The sequence below is a fragment of the Mirounga angustirostris genome, unplaced genomic scaffold, assembly GCF_029215605.1.
Source record: "Mirounga angustirostris isolate CCGP_5_RB_7025 unplaced genomic scaffold, mMirAng1.0.hap1 SCAF_16, whole genome shotgun sequence".
Classification (NCBI taxonomy): Eukaryota; Metazoa; Chordata; class Mammalia; order Carnivora; family Phocidae; genus Mirounga; species Mirounga angustirostris.
The window spans coordinates 48,964,219-48,985,352 of record NW_026991724.1 but is presented as its reverse complement, the minus strand read 5'-3'; the positions used below and the strand labels follow the sequence as shown (position 1 = coordinate 48,985,352).

The window sequence follows — 21,134 nt, the reverse complement described above, 5'->3', positions numbered from 1 at the left end:
GGCCCCGAAAGACGCGCACGCGCACTAAGGCGGAGCCGCAGCGTTCTCCCTCCTCCCCCTCCGTCATCCGCATGCGTGCTGAGGCCAACCACCTCCATCGACGCATGCTCAGCCCGGCGCAAACACTCCGTTCTCGCTCGCCCAGCCCTCGGCGCATGCGTAAGGCCAGCACCCCGCGGGTCCTGCTCTCAGCTCGGAACCGCGCTACCTCCTCGTCTTCCTCTTTCGGCCCTGCGTTCCTTGGGTGCCACCGCCGGGGTGCCTAGACCGGTTCCGGAGTGACCGGTGCCTGCTCTCTCGATCTCCCCCACGCTCCTTGTCCCCCAGACGCCATTTACAGGCCCGTGGCTTGTGGTGGAACCTCCCCCAACCAGCCAAAGCGCGCGTAGCGCTGCGCCCCAAGAGCCAATCAGCAGCCGTCTTAGGTAAGGGACCCGCAAGCCCGCGCGAGGCTTGTGCGCCGACAGGGGGCGGGGCGCGGGGCGCGTTTCGGGGCCCCGCCCCCTTTTCGACCGCTAAACGGTCGCTCGGGCGCCCGGCGGGTGTTCGTAACTGAGTAGGGAGCGAAGAGCAGCCCTTAAAATACCGGGTTGGCCGGCGTTGGGTGGGGACCGATGAGTAATGTGTAAATAGGAACTTCGGTTCTGGGAGGACCTAAGTATTGCAAAGGTCCCAACGATAGCGTGTAAAGGGAAACTTAAGTTTTGGGATCACGCTCGCAGAGGGTCTACAAACAGATCCTATGTGCCCGGGAGGTCCTCTAAATACTGCGTAAAAAGAAACTTAAGTTGTAGGGTTCCCCATAGGCTTGCAGGCAGGTGCCTAATTATGGGGGGTGCCCTCTGAGCAATCTATAGACTCGTAAGTTCCATATCAAACTTGCAAAATTATGTGTTCAGGTGTCAGAGGGTCCTTAGGAAAAGAGTGTGAATCGACTCTTAACGTTCTGGGGGTGGGGGGTGGGCATAGATATGGAGTCAGGAGTTTGCAAATAGACACTTAGGTTCGGGGAGAATCCCCCACAAGGGTCGTGTGAAGAGATGCGCAGGTGGTGAGGAAGCTGCCCAGAGAATGCCTTGTTAGATTCCTAACGTCTGCGAGGTTACCGTCAGAGTCCTGTAAATAAACACAGACTGGCCTCAAGCATTTTGGGAGAATCCTCAAAGGAGCCTGGAAACATTGGGGGTCCCCAAATTGCATGTAGGTGGACTCAGATTCTGGGGAGCTCCCCCTTAGAACTGTCAAGTAGACGCAGATACTGTGGAAGTTCCCAGAATAACATGCAAAGGGACCACTTACTGCGTGGGAAGGGGGTCCCCTTGGTGTGTAAACAGATGCTTGAGCGGAATCCCCATTGAGGAAAGATACTTAAGGGTCCGGGTGGGGGGTGGGGCTGTCTCCAGACTGGTCTCCATTAACCAACACTTAATGGCAGGGGAGGGTGGAGTCCCGATTTCTGAGGGCAATCTCCCTCAGAGATTGTAAACGGTCATTTAAGTGCTGAGTGGATCGTTTTCCATAAGCATGTGTAAACAGGCCTTGCCCTCCTGTCCCAGAAGGCAGTTTGAGCTCAGTTTGTGGCTGAAGAGGTCACTTGGAGCAATGAGGAGCTAGACAAGCCCCTGCCTGGCTAGCAAAATGACTCCCACATCCTGTAAACACTGCAGTTCTGGAGAAAGACTCTTGCACAGGGACCTGTTAGTCACTGTTTGCTTGGGTGGGAGGGGGGGATTCATAGTATGATTTCACAGACACCTAAGAGCTAAGCAAGGGTCAGCAAACCTTCTGTAAAGGGCCAGAGGGGAATTGTTTGAGGTTCTGCAGGCTGTACTGTCTCCGTCTCAACTACTCAGTTCTGCCATTGTATGAAGAAGGCAGCTGTAGACAATTGATAAATTGATGGACGTGGCTGTGTTCCAATAAAACTTTATTCACAAAAACAGAAGGGAGCCCTGATTTGGTCCATAGGCTACGGTTTGCCAACTTGACCTGTGAGCTGTATAGTAAATGGCGTTATAGTCCTGCAAGCAGACTGTTAAGTACTCAGACACTTCCCTAGAATGAAGTGTAAACAGCTGGGGAAACTCCCTAGTGGGACCTATAAAGATAATTAAATGGTAGGGAGTGGATCATATTGGTAGCAGTACATTTTATAACATCTTAGATTCACCACTGGTGAGTGGTGTGTGAGGGATGGCAGACCATCAGAAATGGAAGGTAAACAGACTGATGCCAGATGAGACACCAGATGAAAATAGGCCCTTGAATGCCCTGCATCTGCCAGTAGTCGGTAATCAAAACAGTAGTTGTCGGACTGAGGATCATGTTACTGATTTGTAAGGAAATGCTTTGCTGCAGTTTGGGAAAGAAGATGTCCCATTTTATGTGACTCTCCCCCTATGAGTTATACTTATGTTGGGGCAAAGGGATTAATAGTTGGAAATAGTTTTGGCTACAAGTAAGAGGAGTGTATTTGTTCATCACCACATCCAGAAGTCGACAACGTAAAGTTAATAATAGGGGACCCCCTAATCTTTTTCTATCATGCCTTCTCTCCTTGCTTCCAGTCCAAGGTGCCTGCTTGAGCTCCAGCCTGCACACCACATTCCTTCCAGCCAGGAGGAGGGCAGAAGGCCAGTGCCAGTGCCAAAATGTGCCAATGTCTGTGAAGGAAAGTTCCTGAAAGCTGCCAAAACACACTTCTGGTTCATATCAGTGGCCAGAAAGAACTTAGTCACATGGCCATCTACCTGCAAATTATGCTGGGAAGTGTGTTCTGGACAGCCATGTGCCCTGCTCAGAACTGAGGGTTTTATATATATATATATTTTTTTTTAAGATTTTATTTATTTATTTGACAGAGAGACACAGCGAGAGAGGGAACACAAGCAGGGGGAGTGGGAGAGGGAGAAGCAGGCTTCCCACCGAGGAGGGAGCCCGATGTGGGGCTCGATCCCAGGACCCTGGGATCATGACCTGAGCCGAAGGCAGACGCTTAACGACTGAGCCACCCAGGCGCCCCGGTTTTATATTTTGGAAGAAGTGAAGGAAGAGTAGATCTTGAGAGCCAGCTGGAAGCCACTGCCACAGCACAGAGCTCTCTGGAAACAAAGTGCCTTTTTACAGTCCAGAGTGAGCCAGATCAGAGAGCGTCTCTTCACCCTGAAATCAACCTCTTTCTCTCTGTAGGCAACCATGTCTGAGTCTGGCCATAGTCAGCCTGGGCTCTATGGGATAGAGAGGCGGCGACGGTGGAAGGAGCCTGGCCCTGGCGGCCCCCAGAATCTCTCTGGGCCTGGTGGTCGGGAGAGGGACTACATTGCCCCATGGGAGAGAGAGAGACGGGTGAGTGAGTGGACCCAAGGGCAACATCCACATATCCACTCGTTCCACAAATGTTTTTTAAGCACCTGCCATGTGCCAGGCACTAATCTAGATGCTGGGGCTCTATGAACAAAACTGACTGGCCTCATGGAGTAAGGGCAGAGAGTGACAAAGGGGCTGTCTTAGATGAAGTGGACAGAGAGACCCTCCCTGAAGAGGTGACGAAATACACCATGACAAGATGTGAGTGAAGGGCATTCTGGGACAGAACAGCAAATGTGAAGGCCCTGAGCCCTGTGTGTGGTGAATTCAGGGAGTAGCCGGAAGCCAGTGTGGCTGCAGAGGCTGAAGAACAGAAGGTGATTGAAGATCATGTCGGAGAGGTAACAGGCCAGATCACGTTGGACCTGAGAGGCCTGGGAAAGGAGTTTGGATTTCACCAAATGAAATTGGCATTGGAGAGTTTGAGCTGAGAGGTGCCAGAAGCTCATATTTTAAAGAGTCGTATAATAACAGCAGTAGCTGTTTTTTGTTTTTTTTTTTTAAGATTTTATTTATTTATTTGAGAGAGAGCACGCGTGCAAGCAGGGAGAGGGAGAGAGACAGGCAGACTCTGCACTGAGCATGGAGCCTGATGCAGGGCTTGATCCCATGACCCTGAGATCATGACCTGAAGCGAAATCTAGAGTCGGATGCTTAACCCGCTTAGCCACCCAGGCGCCCCATAACAACAGCAGCTGTTACTATATGTTGAGTGGCATGCAGCATGCTGGGCACCGCGCAAAGTGCTTTTTTTTTTTTTTTAAGATTTTATTTATTTGACAGAAAGAGACACAGCGAGAGAGGAAACACAAGCAGGGGGAGGGGGAGAGGGAGAAGCAGGCTTCCCGCGGAGCAGAGAGCCCGATGTAGGGCTCGATCCCAGGACCCTGGGATCACGACCTGAGCCAGAGGCAGACGCTTAATGACTGAGCCACCCAGGCGCCCCAACTGCTCAAAGTGCTTTAACATCCTTTGGGGTCTTCCTGAACCCTGAGAGCTACCTCATGAAGGAGAAGCTAGAATAGATTTGATTTTCACTAATGAAGAAAATGAGTCTCAGAGGAGAAGGGACTTACCCAAAGTCGAAGAGTCAGTAAGCTTTGGGGCCAGAACTCAAGCCCAGATCCAGCCGAGCCCAAGCACAGCCTGTTCTGTCTGCTACAGTGTCCTGGGCTGGGAATCAGGAGCCTCGGCGTGGGCGCAGGTCCTGCCTTGCTCCCCTCGTGTGCTTAAGTGACTCACTGCCAGAACCTGCCCCCCACTCAGGTTCTTTCTCCACCTCTGAGAGAGGTTTGGGGGGAGGGTGGAAGAAGGTATCAATTGGGACTGGTTTCTGAACCATAAAACTGCAAACATGAAGAATAATTTATTCACAGTGAGCTCAGCTCTTGCTTGTTCCTTCCCTTGGGTTGCAGGACAGGTGAGAACAAAGGGTCTCTCTTCCTTCTACACATATCCTGGGGAACGTTACCATCTTCCTGTACTGTCAGCTTCAGTCCCTGGATAAGCAACTCCAAAGTCTCTTGTCTTTGTCCCTGACTTTGCCATTGACTGGCCAGTGGACTCCTCATCCCCTGTGTCCCCTGCTGACCTCAGCAACTTCCTCCCATTTCTCCTCCTCCCAGTATCCATGACAGCCCATCGGGCCTCATCCTGGACACCCCCCCGCCCATGCCAGTCAGACATGAGTGCTGCACCCTGTGCCTCCTGAATACATCTCCTGTCCACCATCTTGTCACAGGAGTCACACATCCTCCCCTCCTCCCTGGCCTTCTGAAGGCCCACAGCCTCGCTTGTAGTTCTGTCACAACTGTTCTTTCCAGAGCACTTTTGTGCCCTTTTGTTTGTTCTTCACCATCGGCCAGTATTCCCAACATATGGTGAAGAAACAGACCCGGTGAAGGTTCGTGAGTTTCCTCAGGGAACCAGAAAAGAACAAGACGCAAACTCAGATCTCTCCCTTTTCTTATCAAGCAGGTCGGGGGTGAGTCAAAAGAAGCACGAGGAGGGCAAGGTGTGGGGATCAGGCCACTGGCTTGGCAGGCACAGGAGTGGAGCTGAGGAGCGAGGATGGCAGCTATCAGGTAGTGAGCACCTGCCACGTGGACCGCTTACAAGTTCATCTACTTTTCAGCCTTGTGGGAGTCCCGTGAAGAAATGCCTCTCCCTGTTGGCCAAATGAGGAAACAGGCCGAAGTGAGGGTGGTTCCTTATCCAGGTTCACACAGCCAACAAAAGGCAGGGCCAAGTTTGAACCCAGATCTAGCTCCAGAGCCCTAGCTCCTCCTACCTGGGCTTTGTTGTCTGACAGAGGCAGCTGAATGCAGTTCTGGAGCCAGGCTTCCAGCGTTCAAATCCTGGCTCCATGGCTTGTTGGCTGTGTGACCTTGGGCAAGGCAGTTGACCTCTCTGGAACTCAATGCCTTCATTTGTAAAATGGGGATAATCATATCTATCTCCCGGGGTTGTTGGTGGAATTGAAAAGTTAATATATGACGGCATTTAGAATTGTACCTGGCACATGGAAGGCCTTCGGGAGTGTCCGGGAGGGCCAGGGGAGCCGTTCCTGAGTAACTGCCCTCCCTCACCACAGGATGGCAGTGAAGAGACAAGCTCGTCGGTCATGCAGAAAACCCCGATCATCCTCTCAAAACCTCCGGCAGAGCGGGTGAGCAGGGAGGAATCTTCTGACGGGGAGGCTGGGAGCAGTTAGGGCAAGGATCTCTCCCACTGACTGGAAGCTTCTCTCTCCCATAGTCAAAGCAGCCACCACCTCCAACAGCCCCTGCTGCCCCACCAGCTCCAGCCCCTCTGGAGAAGCCTATCGTCCTCATGAAACCACGGGAAGAGGGGAAAGGGCCTGGGGCTGCAACAAACGCGTCCACCCCTGAGGGCACTGCCCCTGCACCCCCTGCAGCCCCCGCACCGCCCAAGGGAGAAAAGGAGGGGCAGAGGCCCACACAGCCTGTGTACCAGATCCAGAACCGAGGCATGGGCACTGCCGCACCAGCAACCATGGACCGTGAGTTGGGGCCGGGCAGGATCTGGCTGGGGGCTGGAACGCCCTCACCCGGACCCTCATCACATCCTGTCTCCTGCTTTCCCCCCGTCTCCAGCGGTCGTGGGCCAGGCCAAACTACTGCCCCCAGAACGCATGAAGCACAGCATCAAGTTGGTAGACGACCAGATGAATTGGTGTGACAGCGCCATTGAGGTACGCATGCTGGAGCTCGCCCAGGTCCCCCGTCTCGCCACGTCCCCCCCGCCTCCCCACCGCCACCCTCTCGGCAGGCAGTACCAGACTGGACAGCTTTCGGGCAGTTGCAACGAGGAGAGAGAAGGAAAGTCCTCACCTCGCCAGGGCTGAATGGCAGTGGCGTCCATAGATCAGCTGTGCTGGTTGTTAAAATACTGAAATAGTTTGCTCTTGGTTGGCAAGGAGGGACTCCCACTACCCCCGGATGCCATCCCACAGCAGGGCAGCCCTGGACTCTGCTCCAGTTCCTTTCCGAATTGGGTGAAACCCAAGCTGTACCAGTGTTAAGCGGTTTGAATCTCACTCCCCAGAGGTTCCCCGTCCATCACAGTGGCCCCTGCTCTAATTCAGACCTCACATTCCTGGACTGCCCTACCTCCAGTCTCCCAAGCTTCATTTCTCCTCTCCTGCTGCTTCCCCCCCCTGGACCCGTCACATCCCATCCCTGCCCAGGTTCTCTCAGATGTGTCCCTTTTCCTTCTCCCAACAGCTTGGCCTTACTAAAACAACATGCCAGGCCCACCTTTTACCTGGCCTGCTGCCTTCCTGTGTCCACTGTCTTACTGATACCAACTGGGAGCTTTAAAACGAAACAAAACAAAAGCCAGTGTCCAGCCTACCCTTCAAGTAGGACGCTCCGCAGTGTTGAGAGTGTATTTGCACCATCTAGTGTGGTAGCCACTCTTCTTTTGTGTGGCTCATGGGCACTTATCCACATATCCCCACATGTGGCTAGTATAACTAAGGAGCTGAATTTTTAGCTTTGTTTAATCTTAATTAAGTTTAAATGGCTACATGTGGACAGCATCTACTTTACTGAACAGGGCTAGGCCTAGGTATTCTGCTTTAATGTGTCTAGGGTTAGGCCCGAGGTGATTCTAAGGAGCCAGTTGAGGACGTCTCTGTTTTTCTTGAGGAGTGTCTCTCACACCCCCTGGTGGTGGAAGGCATCAGAACTGGTGGGCCAGAGGTGAAGGTCTCAGGATTTTCCAGGACCCTTAAATCCCACAGACAGGGGGCGCCTGGGTGGCTCAGTCGGTTAAGCGGCTGCCTTCGGCTCGGGTCATGATCCCAGGGTCCTGGGATCGAGCCCCATGTCCGGCTCCCTGCTCGGTGGAGAGCCTGCTTCTCCCTCTCTCTCTGCCTGCCTCTCTGCTTACTTGTGCTTTCTTTCTCTGTGTCAAATAAATAAATAAAATCTTTAAAAAAAAAAAAATCCCACAGACAGGAGCCAGGATGGGCTGACCTCCCCTTCCTGCACTCTCTTCCCTTTTTCATGCTTTCATGTGTTTTCCCAACCTGCCAGAAGCCGAAAGCCCTCCAGGAGTCCGCTCCAGTGGCCCTCGGTTACAAGTCCTGTCTTCCTCCACCTGTGCTTCCTTCCTGTGCCTTTCTCCTTCTCTTCAGCAAAGTCAGGTTCCCCTTTTTCCCACTGTGTTCCAGCCACACTATTAGCCTGTTGGTCATGCCAGGCTCTTCTCTACTTGGGAGCTCTCACAACAGTTCCTCTGTGTGCCATCACATACCTACACAGGCCCTTTGCCCAACTCAGGGGATTGGAGCGATCGAAGTTTTTCATACCTGAAGAGGCAGGCAGGCCAGCCGCGAAAGTCTCTGCCCCGCCCCCTCCCCCGAGTCTCACTTCCACTCCAGCAACTGACACATATATGAGGGTCACATTCCTTCATCTTCCCACAGTACCTGTTGGATCAGACTGATGTGTTGGTGGTTGGTGTCTTGGGCCTCCAGGGGACAGGCAAGTCCATGGTCATGTCATTGTTGTCGGCCAACACTCCTGAGGAGGACCAGAGGTAAGGGGTGTGGAAGGCCAGGAGGGAGGTGGGCACCCACCTGGGACAGGGAAGGGTGGGCTGGGTATGGCAAGTGGTGTTGCCAAAGGACTTCGGGATAATGTTTCACCTCCCATGGCCTCAGTGCCTTTGTCCGATGAGGTGGTTAGGGGCTGGACGAAATCTTTGTGTAGCTCCAAGGTAACCAATCCTGTTTCTCCCTCCCTCCTTTCCTGCCTTGCCCCCAGGAATGGTACAGAGCCCAGCTTTGGATTTAGGCTGACCTCAGTCTCAGCCCTGCCACTCACCAGTTATTTGACCTTGAGCAGGTTACTTCACTTCCCAATATCTCCCTTCATCGTCTGTAAAGTGGTCTTTTGAAGGATAAGATCAGGAAGGCAAACGTTAACAAGAACGTGACACAGAGCAAATGCTTGCAGGATATTGGTTGATAAGGCCTGGTAAAAAGAACGGGGAAAGGGACTCAGATGTAGGGTGTGGGTTCTAGACCAGCCTCAGTCCTGCATTTTTGAGGAAGGACGGGGATGATTGTAAAGTACGAAGTCACAGGAGAGGATTTGGGGGAAGAGGAAGCTTAAGAACTAGGGGCCAAAACTGAGGGCAGGGGAGGAAAGGGAAACAGGCAGGGACTAGGGAGGAGGGAACATACACAGTCTGATTAAGGAATACTCAAATTGGGGAAGGAGAAAGGGTAGTAGCCACTTGGGATTGTCTAAAAAAATACAGGGGTTTGGTTTTTTTAATAAAACAGGTGACACTATTTTGTACTCCATGAGTGGGCATCGGGGTCCATGAACCTCCTAATGGTAAATGCAGAATTTTACACGTGTCTGCAGTCAGGCTTTTCTTCTAGGGAAAGGGTCTGTAGTTTCCACTAGATCTTAGAGGCGTCTGATGGAGACCCAGAACAGGTTAAGAACCACTATTGTGAGAATATACATCCTCTAGAACTAGAGTTGTGGGGTTGCCCTTCCTCCCAGGTCCGCGCCATCTCCTCTCTCATAACTTGTAACTTACTTACTTGTAACTTAAGCTCACCTTGGCTCCACTTGGGAGCAGCTCCAGCTCTCTCAGAGAGCATTCTTTCCATCTCAGTTGCCCCCAACTAGCGAAATTTCCCCCCAGCTCTGAGTTCAGATTCCTGAGCTAGAGAGAATTCTACTGGCCTAGTCTTTCTGAGCCATGTCAGACTGTGGCGTGGTGGATTTTGATACCAACTCTTGCCATCGGGTCTCTTGATTATGGTAAGAATACATCTGCTTCTCCCTTCTTCATTTCTATCTCCTGGTCCAAGCCTCTGACATCTCACCTGGAGGATGCCAAGAACCTCCTTACTGGTCTCCCTGCTTTTGTTCAACTAGTATTTATTGAGTGCTTATGATATCCAGGCACTGTTCTGGATGCCGGGCATACAACAGCAAAGAAAATTAGCAAAAATCTTTGTCGATAGCAAACAAAATTTGACAGGTTAGAAGATGATAACCACCCGGGAAGGGATTATAGGGAAGCAGTATGGGCGCTAGATTACAGTTCTAAATCCAGTGGTCAGGGAAGGCCTCACTAAGGGGGACATTGAGAAGAAGCAGACATGGAGGAGGGAGAGCCTTCTAATCAGGGAATGGTAAAAGCTGGCCTCTGAGGCAAGAGCTTGCTTGGTGTGTATGCAGCACAGTGTGGAGGCCATGGAGCTGGAGCAGAGTGAGCAAGGCAGGAAGTCATAGGCTATCAGGTCAGAGAGGTTAAGGGAGGGGAGCCTGGGTGGCTCTGTTGTTAAGCATCTGCCTTCGACTCAGGTTGTGATCTCAGGGTCCTGGGATTGAGCCCTGTGTCTGGCTTCCAGCTCAGCAGGGAGTCTGCTTTTCCCTCTGTTCCTCCCCCCGCTTGTGCACTCGCTCTCTCTCTCAAATAAATAAAAAAACCTTAGGAAAAAAAGGATAAGGGAGGCCTGGGGTGACGGGCCTGTAAGCTGTCATCCACTCTTTCTGCCCTCCAGCCCTCACCGCATAGCACAAGGGGGAGCTTTTCAAAACCCACATCCAGTCCTGTCATTTCTCTACTTAAATGTCTTCAGGGCTTCTTCAGGCTCATTAGCCAAAGCCCCAGCTCCTTACCATGTCCCACAAAGGCCTGCGTACCCTCTTCTTGCTCCCAGGCCCCCTTGTTCTCTGCTCTCGCCACACTGGTCTTTGACTCCTCATATACACCACCTGTCTTCTGCCTGGGACAGTCTTTGCTTCCATCCTCCATCCCCGCTGCACCTCCCCTTTAACTTAAGTTGCTTAATTAACTCTCTTCTCTCTCTCGGTGTGGTCATTTTGCCTCTTTTATGGCATCCCTTCCCAGCTCTACCAACTGAGTTATCCCCACTCAGAGTGCTACACACCTCTCCTTCCTGCCACTTGAAGTTACTGATTTCTCTTGCTTTGTAAGGTAGAGCAGAAGCTCCATGGAAGCAGAGCCTGTCCTTATTCACTGCTGCATCCTGGTATCTGGTACATAGGAGGCCTTCAGTACAGTGTTTGTTAAGTGGGAGGACCTTGCTCTGTGTCAGACAGCATACTAAGCATCTCAGGGAGGTAGGGATTACCTTTTGAGAGATAGGTACCATTACCCTGATTTTACAGATTGAAAGAGGAAATCTCTCTTTTTTTTTTTTAAGATTTTATTTATTTATTTGACAGAGAGAGACACAACGAGAGAGGGAACACAAGCAGGGGGAGTGGGAGAGGGAGAGGCAGGTTCCTGTGCTGAGCAGGGAGCCCGATGCGGGGCTCGATCCCAGGACCCTGGGATCATGACCTGAGCCGAAGGCAGATGCTTAATGACTGAGCCACCCAGGTGCCCCCAACACACTGGCTTTCTTGATCTTGGCCCTACTCCTTCTGAACGTAGGGGTGTTTGGGGAGGGATTTTTTTTTTTTTTTAAGATTTTATTTATTTATTTATTTTTATTTATTTATTTATTTATTTATTTGACAGCGTGAGAGAGGGAACACAAGCAGGGGGAGTGGGAGAGGGAGAGGCAGGCTTCCCGTAGAGCGGGGAGCCCAATGCGGGGCTCGATCCCAGGACCCTGGGACCATGACCTGAGGCAGACGCTCAACGACTGAGCCACCCAGGCGCCCCAGAGGAAATGTCTTTGTCCAAGCCACAGAATGTGACCAAGTTAGTTCAGTTGGTTTAGGGCAAGGCTCAGCTCTGCCTTCTTTGCTCTCCTCTCCCCATCCAGTGCAGGTAGAATCGAGGGAAACTCTCCTCACAGGGGAAGAACTGGGAACCAAGTTCTACAACCAAACAGCCTCTCGCTCTGGGGTCGGGAGTACTCAGTGCTCTATCTTGAGTGCCTGACCTGTGGCAAGTGCACTTGGTAATTAAGAGCTAACAGTTACGCCTCACTATATATCATATCAGGCACGTTCCTCAGGACCTTACATGTATTAGCCTCATAGTAACCCTAAGGGTTTTGAGACCATTGTTATCCCCATTTATAGATGAGGAAACAGAGGAGAAAGACATTAAGGACTTCCCCAAAGCCACATAGCCAGGAAGAGGCAGAGCTGGGATTTGAATCCCAGCAGTCTAGCAAAGTCCCTACTCTTAAATACCTCAGGCTACTGACTTCATTAAATGAGTTGACAGATCTACTTAGGAGTAAGGGTAAAGTCATGCGAATAAAATATAGGCCCCCAGACAGCAGGGGCCACAGATGGAAGGCTTTGTGGGCAGGCAGGGAACCGTGCCTCACATGCTCCTTTCACAGGGTCATACTCCGAAGGTGTCAAAGGCTGAGAACCAGACCTCTAATGCACCCCACCTGCTCCTCTCCACAGGGCATATGTTTTCCGGGCCCAGAGTGCTGAAATGAAGGAACGAGGGGGCAACCAGACCAGTGGCATTGACTTCTTTATTACCCAAGAGCGGATTGTTTTCCTGGACACACAGGTGCCAACTCCACATACCCCACCCTACTGCATGCCGCATTCAGCTCCATCTCTGAATATCCTTAAGCTAGAATCCTGCTTGGATCCCACGTGTTCTCAGCCAAGTTGTGTCTCTTCTTGGCCTTTAGTCTCTTAGCATATTTTGCCTCCCTCCCCTCCCGTCCATCCTATACACAGTAGCCTAAAGAATCTTCTAGCAGAGTGGTTAAATGTGTGGGCCCTGGAGTCGGTCTGTGTATGTCCAGGTTCTGCCTTCAATTCTTACCAGTTGGGTGACTTGAAGCAGGTGTTTACCTCCCCTGCCCCCCCTCCCCCGACCTCAGTTTCTTTGTCTATAAGTGGGGACGGTAATTTGTTCTCAGCCTCACAGGATCATTGCAAGGATTCAGTAGAACAGCCCAGGCAGAGTACTTGGCATAGGACCTGCATGTAGTTAGTGTTCAGGCCCATCACTACCATTAGAACTGTCATGTGTTTGCAAGTTTTCCTCATCTTCTCCCTTGCCCTCAGGCAGAGTCCCTGTTCCTTAGCATGGTGCTCAAGGCCTGTGGGGCTTGCCTCCTTCATACTCCAGCTCCCCTCTCTGGTGTAGTGTCGAGCTCCACCACACACACCACAAGGCCTTGCCATGATCTCTCTCCCTTCTGGGCTGTCCTCATCCTGTTCCCTTTATCTGAAACCGCCTATTCCTCAGTTTTCTTAAGTGGGAAGAATATGATTGCCTACCTTGTAGGGTTTTGTGAGGCTTCAGTGAGTGAATACAAGTGAAGTCCTAGTGACAGTGCTAGACATGAAGTACGTACTTCCTACTCTTAGCTGGCAGTATCATGATCATGAGAACACCCTCTCTCCCCTTGCCTTTTTGCCTGGCTGAGGCCTTCTCCTCCCAGAAGCCTTCCCCTCCTCCGAGCACCCGCCAGTGCTGTGTGCACCCTCCGTCGCAGCCCTGCTTTCTCAGCCTGCTTTGTGCGTATTGCCCCCACTCTGCACCTGCCTGGGGCTCTTCAGGGAGCAGCTCTGCTGGTCAGGGCCTGGCCCATAGTTGGTGCTCACCGAATGTTGATGGAACAAAGTTCTAGTCACCACAGGCATTGATGACACAGAGAGTGGAAAATCCACAAATGTGGCATGAGGTCTGTGAGGCAGGCCCTCTGCAGGGGCCACCGGGACCTAGAGACCAACCGAACTGCTGTGTGCTGGGTCCAAGACCCACATGGAGCAGAACGGGAGTCCAGACAGAATAGAGCGTGCAGCGTTGGGAGTTTTAGAAAGCGAGCAGTTGGGAAAGCCTCTTATCTTACTTAAAGAATTCCACTCGTGGCAGTAAGAAGTCAAGAAGACTGCCCAGCTGATTTAACTCTTAATGGTTTTTGAATGGAATGTTCCTTTGAGAAAAGGTGATGAACTCACCAGTGATTCTTTTACACCCACTGATGCAGTTTTTAAATCCTCCCAATTTTCACACTAATCCTTGTTTTTTTGACCAAAGTAATTATCTTAGTGAAGTTTTAAAAGCATTTGAAACAAGGGAAGAAAAGGCTCTTGAAGGGACATGACTCATTCAAGTCAATATTACATTTATTAGCACTAGGAGAGTTCTCTTGAGCATGAGGCACTTGAGAGCAGTGATGATTTGCAAAAGAGCTGGGGGGAGTGTATTTGCTTTGAAACATTCTTCTTTCACCTCCTCTTGCTGACTAGCACTTACTCATTAGAAACTGCCCATGTCTCTCACCTCCCTTTGTCCTGAGAGAGGCGAGGTATTTGCCTTCGACATGTGGAACTTGGCTGGCTGCAACCCTTAGGGTCCCGACCCCCAGCCCCTTTCCTGACACCTTCTCTTCCTTGCTGCAGCCCATCCTGAGCCCCTCCATCTTGGACCACCTTATCAACAATGACCGCAAGCTGCCTCCAGAGTACAACCTGCCCCACACCTATGTTGAGATGCAGGTGAGGGGGCCAAGCCAGTCCTAGGGGAGAGGTCTCACCTTTCCCCTCAAGATTTGCGATGGGGAGTTGGATATGGGTTTTACCTAGTTTCTGCTTCATAAAGAGCCCTGGGTGCCCCAAGAGCTGTAGGAAAGAATAGCATTGAGAGTCCTGTCTGGCTCTACTCCTGACTGTGCTCCTCCTTCCTTTCCTGCCCCCTCCCCCTTCAGGCCTCGTTACCTGCCTGTGTAAGATGGGGGTGATCATTCCTACCTTGCCTAACTTAGGGATGGCCATAAAGGAAGTGCCAGCATAGTCTGAGGCCCTTGCCCTGCTGCCCCCTCGGCTAAGTCCTGGGAACAGGGGCCCCAGTCTGGGCAGAGAGGACCTTCAACTCTGTCGTCCCTTCCTGCCCACTCTCAGTCACTCCAGATTGCTGCTTTCCTCTTCACGGTCTGCCATGTGGTGATCGTTGTCCAGGACTGGTTCACAGACCTCAGTTTATACAGGTGAGGAGCAGGTGGGGAGGGGGAGCCAGGCAAGACATGGGGACCAGAGACTCAGCCACTTGGCCAGGTCTCACATGTTCCACATAGCAGCCACGGGACCCCTTTAAAATATGAGTTGGAGTGGGTCACAGCCACCCAACATACATACACATACTCACAACTCTCCACTGACTTTTGACATCACTCAGAATAAAATCCATAGTCCTTCCCAAGCATGGCCTACAAGGTCCTACAGGTACAGTCCCGGTCATCTCACTGACCTTCTCTCTCACCACTTTCCCTCACTCCTTCCGTTAAAGCCCTAATGACCTCATGGCTATTCTTCATGCAGCCTAGAACCTCTGCACTCCCTCCCTCGGCTGGAAATATTCTTCCTGCGAACCTCAGACTCTCTCGTGTCCTTTGGACCACCTCAGGCCTTCCCGATACAACCCCCCTACACTCCCCACTTCCTAGTCTACTGTGTTTTCCTTCATTTGCATTTATCACTCCCTGATAGGACAGTGCAGATCTCTTTACCGGTCCGTCTCCCCCCCCATTAGAATGTAAGCCCCAGGAGCCCCAGTGCCTCACACAGTGCCTGGCACAAGGTAGATAATACATGTTTGTTGAGTGAAGAGCATCATCAGGATCTGGCTTGTCCATCTTGTCCATCTCCTCCAGGCATGGGTACCATTCCGTTGGTACCCTGGCAGACAGGAAAAGGGAAGGAGTTGGGATCTGGCAGGAGTCCTGCCTGAAGCAGCTGGAGGTTCTAGAAATGCCCCCCCCAGACAGAACTGGCTTAGAACCTGAGGCACAAGGGTTCCTCTTGGCCTCAGGCCCTAGGGGATAGCGGTGTGGAGGCCAGCTGCCTTGGGCACAGGGCCCAGACAGAAGGAAGGAACAGGAGCTCATGGGGAGGGGAGAGCTGAGCCAAGGGAAGCAGATGTCTCCAAAGTGAGGCAGCCCTGGGTTTGAGCCCCAGCTCTTACTAGATGAGTGGTTTTTTTTCCTTAGCTCCTCATAGGCAGATTGTTTTATGCAGATTAAATGAGTTAAGGAATTCAAAGCATTCAGCATAGCGTAGTACCTGGTACATAGTAGGCAATTGATGAATGGAAGCTTAACATTTATATTAGTAACCCCGGGGGTGGGAGTGAACTGTGGGTCTGGCCAACAGTAAAAATGGCTTTCTGGGAGAGCCAGCTGTTGGGACTAGATCGAAGTGTCTTATTTCTGAAACACTCCCCCCCCCCCCCCCACCATTGTGTATTTGAATTCATTCACATGACAAATATATTGAACGTTTATGGATGCCGTTCACTGTTCTGGGCACTGAGGACACAGGTTTGAATAAAACAGACTGCCCTGTGGAGTTTACATTCTGATTGGGGCATAGACTCAGGATGGCACATGGCAGAGCCTAGCAGTGGGCTTCTTAGCAGGTGAACCCCTTGAAACTGGATGACATATGTAAGTGTGTCTGTGTGAGAATATCCATAGCTTTTTATTGGGTCCCATTATCCCCTACCTCAGATAGCATTTATTTTATTTACATATTTGGAAAATTTTATTTTAAAATAGCATAAATTGAAATTTAGGTCCACACAGAAACCTGCACATGGATGTTTATGAAGCAGCTTTATTCATGGGGCTCCTGGGTGGCTCAGTCGGTTAAGCGTCTGACTCTTGATTTTGGCTCGGGTCATGGTCTCAGGGTCCTGAGATCGAGCCCTGCATCGGGCTCCGTGCTGTGCGTGGAGTCTGCTTACAATTCTCTTTCTCCCCCTCTCCCCACTTCTGCATGCTCACGTGCATGTTCTCTCTCTCAAATAAATAAATAAATAAAGCAGCTTTATGCATAATTGCCCAAAGTAGGAAGCAATCAAGATATCTTTCAGTAGGTAAATTAATAAACTGTGGTACATCCAGACAATGGAATATTATATCAAACCATGAAAAGACATGGAGAAAGTACATATTCTTAAGTGCATATTACTAAATGAAGGAAGCCAATTCGAAAGGGCTACTGTAGGATTCCAACTATATGACATTCTGGAAAAGGCAAAACTATGGAGACAAGTGAAAAGCTCGGGTTGGGAGGGGAAGGAGGGGTGAATATGTGGAGCACAGAGGATTTTTAGGGCAGTGAAACTGTTCATTATAAGACTGTGTGGTAGATACGTGACATTTTGTCAAAACTCGGAATACACAACACCAAGAGGAAACCCTAATGTAAATCATGGACTTTGGGTGATGATAATGTCTCATAGGTCCATAAGAATGGTGATAGTGGGGGAGGCTCTGCGTGTGTGGGGGCTGGGTGTCTATGGACAGACATCCCTATACTTACTACTCAGTTTTGCGGTGATCTCAGACGCTGTAAAAAATGGAAGTATTTTTCGTTGGGTTGGTTTTTTTTTTTTAAGATTTTTTGTTTATTTTTTAACAGAGAGAGAGACAGCGAGAGAGGGAACACAAGCAGGGGGAGCGGGGGAGGGAGAAGCAGGCTTCCCGCTGAGCAGGGAGCCCGATGCGGGGCTCGATCCCAGACTCCAGGATCACGGCCTGAGCCGAAGGCAGACGCTTAACGGCTGAGCCACCCAGGCGCCCCCCCCCCTTTTTTTTTAAGATTTTATTTTATTCATTTGACAGAGACATAGTGAGAGCGGGAACACAAGCAGGGGGAGTAGGAGAGGGAGAAGCAGGCTTCCCGCTGAGCAGGGAGCCCGATGTGGGGCTCGATCCCAGGACCCTGGGATCATGACCTGAGCCGAAGGCAGACGCCTAACGACTGAGCCACCCAGGCGCCCTTGTTGGTTTTTTTTTTTTGTTAGAAGTATTTTTTTTAATAGCATAAGCTCATTAAAAAGTGCACACATCTGGCAGTGGTCCATGGATTGGTGTCTGAGAGAGTTGTCTCTGAATTCCCTAAAATTGTGTGAGAAATGGGGTGTGGATGCAGCGTTTATCTGAGTGGGGTTGTAGTTTTTATCAGACCCACAAAGAGAGCTCTGTCCCTAGGCTGTGGGATGGGGGTGCCAGTGCCAGAGCTCCAGCCTCTCACCCCAAACCTCAGGTTCCTCCAGACAGCAGAGATGGTGAAGCCCTCCACCCCATCCCCCAGCCATGAGTCCAGCAGCTCGTCAGGCTCCGATGAAGGCACTGAGTACTACCCCCACCTGGGTGAGAGACTTTCTGGGGGCTGGAGGGGTGGGCAGAGGAGGAATGGGGGGCAGAAACAGGGAGCACTGGGGAAGTGGGGAGCTGGGAGAAAGAAAGAGCAGAATAGCTGCTCCTTCCTCTGAGGGTCCCACCCGGCCACCAAGGGTACAAACCCCAAGTCTGGGTCCGGCTCCTGATCCGAATGAGAGCCTTTTGCGGACAGGACCCACGTATGCCCATTTCTGTGACCCTGGCGTCCCCGGCACAGACTCAGGGAGTGAGTGTTGCAGTAACCCGAGTGGCCCCAGGCACCCTGCTCCCCCTCCCTCAGCCGCACGCAGGCCGAGCCTATGTCCGCTCCGTCCTTGTCCTTGCCCCGCTGTGCTCTGCCCACACACTGCTCTTCTACGAAGGTCTAGTTCATTTAGGTCACCCTAGGCCAAGATTTCCCTACTTCCTCTGTCTCACCAAGCCCCTGGTGCCTTCCCGGCTTACTTCTGAGCTTGTGCCTGTCTTCCTCTTCTGTCGTTTCCATCAGACCAGGGGCTCCTTGGGGGCGGAAACCACATCTGACTCACGTCTGGGTCCCCAGCATCACCCAGCACAGGGCCTGGTGCTAAAGCAAAGTAACTGTCATGTAAACATTCACGAGTGCTCTGAGCCCAGGGGTAATGGCAGATCTTTGGCATGAGAGGGGAAGTCCACACAGCCAAGCCCCAGCAGCCTCACAGGACTGCATCTCTCTTCCCACCCCTCAGTCTTCCTGCAGAACAAAGCTCGCCGAGAAGACTTCTGTCCTCGAAAGCTGCGACAGATGCACCTGATGATTGACCAGCTCATGGCTCACTCCCACTTGCGTTACAAGGGTGAGGGTCCCTGAACCACCCCCAAGCTGGCCAACGGCCTCTTGATTCCTGATTTGATCCCGTGGCCCAGACGTCCAGACTGGCCTCCTGACCCTAACTTGACGCTCATCCATGTACCTCCCCTGCCCTTCAGCATAGTACCTGCAGGCTGATGGGTTCTCTCCTCCAGGTACTCTGTCCATGTTACAGTGCAATGTCTTCCCTGGGCTCCCAGCTGACTTCCTGGACTCTGAGGTCAACTTGTTCCTGGTGCCCTTCATGGACAGCGAAGCAGAGAGCGAAAACCCACCAAGAGCAGGTATGGTTCCCCCTGGAGGGAGACACAGGATGCCCTGGTGTGGGGTGATAGGGACCCACACTGGTCTGAGGGGAGACCCTGGCTTGTCCCGAAGGTGCTTGGACCCTTTCTTAGGAGTGTGTGTCCGAGTCGTGGAAGTACAGGAAGAGCTGGGCTGGGTCTGAACGGGGAGGTACTCCTGGCATTCCAGCCCAGGATGCTGGGTGACCGGGAGAAAGGAGAGGCCCTCTCTTGGCAGGCTGGCCCTCTTATCCTCCTCACCTCAACGTTCCAGGACCCGGTTCCAGCCCGCTCTTCTCCCTGCTCCCTGGGTACCGGGGCCACCCCAGTTTCCAGTCCTTGGTGAGCAAGCTCCGGAGCCAAGTGATGTCCATGGCCCGGCCCCAGCTGTCGCACACAATCCTCACTGAGAAGAACTGGTAAGAGCTCTTGGCAGAGGGGTCGGCGTGAGGGCCCCACCCTGGTGCAGGCAAGAGGAAGGTCTCAGTGATCTCTCCCCATCTCAGCTTCCTTTTCTGAAACAGCGATGATTGCTTCCATGCCGGGCAGCATGCTGCTTCATGTGATCTTGAGTCCTCCCGAGGAGCCAGCAGGGTTGAAGTCTTGTCACCAGTTTTACTAGTGGGGAAATCTAGGCTCAGAGAAAGGAAATGTCACATAGCACCGTCACACATCTGTGGCCAGGTGTCATTTGATAGTGAGGAGTAGGAACAGGGAGCCCAGGCAGCCTGAGGAGTGTTTATTCTGAGGCCCTGAGGACAGAAAGTGTGGCCTCACAGGAGGGGACACTGGGATGTCCCCACAGCAGCTGCATTCTCCAGCTCTCACCGGATGGCACAGTCGCACTGTCCCCCTCCACCTTCCCTCCTCCTCTGCCGACTAGCTTTCTCTCCCCTGCTCTCACAGAGCCCTGAGCCCCCCAGCCCCGACTTCACACGACTCTGTGTCCGGAGCCCACGGCAGGTCTGCCAGATCCAGGTCGGCACCATCTCCTTTCCGGGAGACACACATTTGAGAGGGAGATGGCTTGGCTCGGGGCAGCTCTAGCGTGGCTCCCCGGGGTCTGCGGTCGGCTGTGGCCAGAAGGGGCCGGGAGCTCTGTTCCTCTCACTGCCTGTGGCAGAGCTCGGGGGGGTGAGGGTCACGCAGCTGTTAGACTCATCATTAGAAGACTGGAGGGAGATAGAGGTAGAAAGCCAACCCACAAAGGCCAACACCGAGTGGAGTGGGGAGAAGTTTGGACTCGGAGTTGGGGCCTGAGGCCTAGGGTCCAGACCGGGCACCTTCAGCTCGGCTCACCCTGGGTGAGGTCTGAGAACCCGGGCCAGTCCCGTCAGCATTACCGTCTTCCCTGCATCCCGACCGAGGAGGCTCTTGTCTCGGGGCGTACGGGGCGTACGCAGGACCTGTTCTCCCACCTGACCGGGGTCAGTGCAAGGCTGGCCGGCCGCAGCCAGGGCAGCTGACTGCTGACCTCCTCCCACAGGTTCCACTACGCTGCCCGGATCTGGGACGGCGTGAAGAAGTCCTCTGCCCTGGCAGAGTACAGCCGCCTGCTGGCCTGAGGCCGAGGGAAGGCACGTCATGCAGAGAACCCACTTCTGGGTCCCCGTGGATGGTGAGGGAGCACACGTGTCCTACCCCTCTGGTGGGCTGGAGAGTGGCAGCAGGCCTGATGGATGAGGGACCGCGACATTCTCGCCCAGAGACATGAGGTGTCCAGGGCCAGGCCCCCCCGCCCTCAGGGGAGTATTGTTCAGGGGGCAACTTTGAGATCCCACCTCCGACCTGGGACAGGGCGGCCCATCCTCAGTTCCCCGCAGGGACAGGCAGTAGGAGTGGTCTGAATGGTCCCCAAGAATCCCAGGTTCCATCTTGACCTCCCTCTGCAGGGACAGGAGCAACAGGTTCCTCCTCCCTGACTGTAAGCCCTTTCCTATAAGGTGCAGCAGGGTCTGGGGAGCTCTTCGTTGGGGCAGATCTGGTGGTTCGAATAAAAACAGTCACACAA

At 52.5% G+C, this 21,134-nt stretch overlaps 1 protein-coding gene and 1 long non-coding RNA gene across 8 annotated transcripts in view; one reads left to right on the top strand and one right to left on the bottom strand.

The window, feature by feature from the left end:
* LOC135362866 (uncharacterized) overlaps positions 1–347 on the bottom strand; it is an 11,165-nt gene extending 10,818 nt beyond the window's left edge. Inside the window, exon 1 of the long non-coding RNA XR_010408260.1 lies at positions 209–347. This is a non-coding gene — a long non-coding RNA (uncharacterized LOC135362866). The remainder of the gene's footprint in view (positions 1–208) is intronic.
* SMG9 (SMG9 nonsense mediated mRNA decay factor) lies at positions 284–21,134 on the top strand. 7 transcript variants are annotated; one of them, XM_064581519.1, is made up of 14 exons: positions 284–425; positions 3,190–3,345; positions 5,960–6,034; positions 6,124–6,388; positions 6,483–6,580; positions 8,321–8,433; positions 12,264–12,375; positions 14,229–14,324; positions 14,727–14,812; positions 17,874–17,980; positions 18,718–18,825; positions 19,040–19,123; positions 19,398–19,542; positions 20,610–21,134. In XM_064581519.1, the coding sequence occupies exons 2-14, from the start codon at positions 3,196–3,198 to the stop codon at positions 20,686–20,688; spliced, it is 1,518 nt and encodes a 505-aa protein (XP_064437589.1). In that variant the 5' UTR covers positions 284–425; positions 3,190–3,195; the 3' UTR covers positions 20,689–21,134. The 7 variants fall into 7 exon arrangements, with proteins under 7 accessions (XP_064437589.1, XP_045747628.1, XP_045747629.1 ...); XM_045891672.3 differs by having other exon boundaries at positions 18,995–19,123; XM_064581523.1 differs by lacking the exon at positions 3,190–3,345 and adding an exon at positions 5,344–5,450 and having other exon boundaries at positions 299–425; positions 18,995–19,123.

What these genes read in the sequence shown, in the direction of transcription:
- SMG9 (XM_045891672.3), top strand. Translation starts at nt 3,196, where the DNA reads ATGTCTGAGTCTGGCCATAGTCAGCCTGGGCTCTATGGGATAGAGAGG. An exon ending in CAAAACCTCCGGCAGAGCGG is followed by an intron (nt 6,035 to 6,123) that starts GTGAGCAGGGAG and finishes TCTCTCCCATAG; the next exon opens with TCAAAGCAGCCACCACCTCC. An exon ending in TGAGTACTACCCCCACCTGG is followed by an intron (nt 17,981 to 18,717) that starts GTGAGAGACTTT and finishes CCCACCCCTCAG; the next exon opens with TCTTCCTGCAGAACAAAGCT.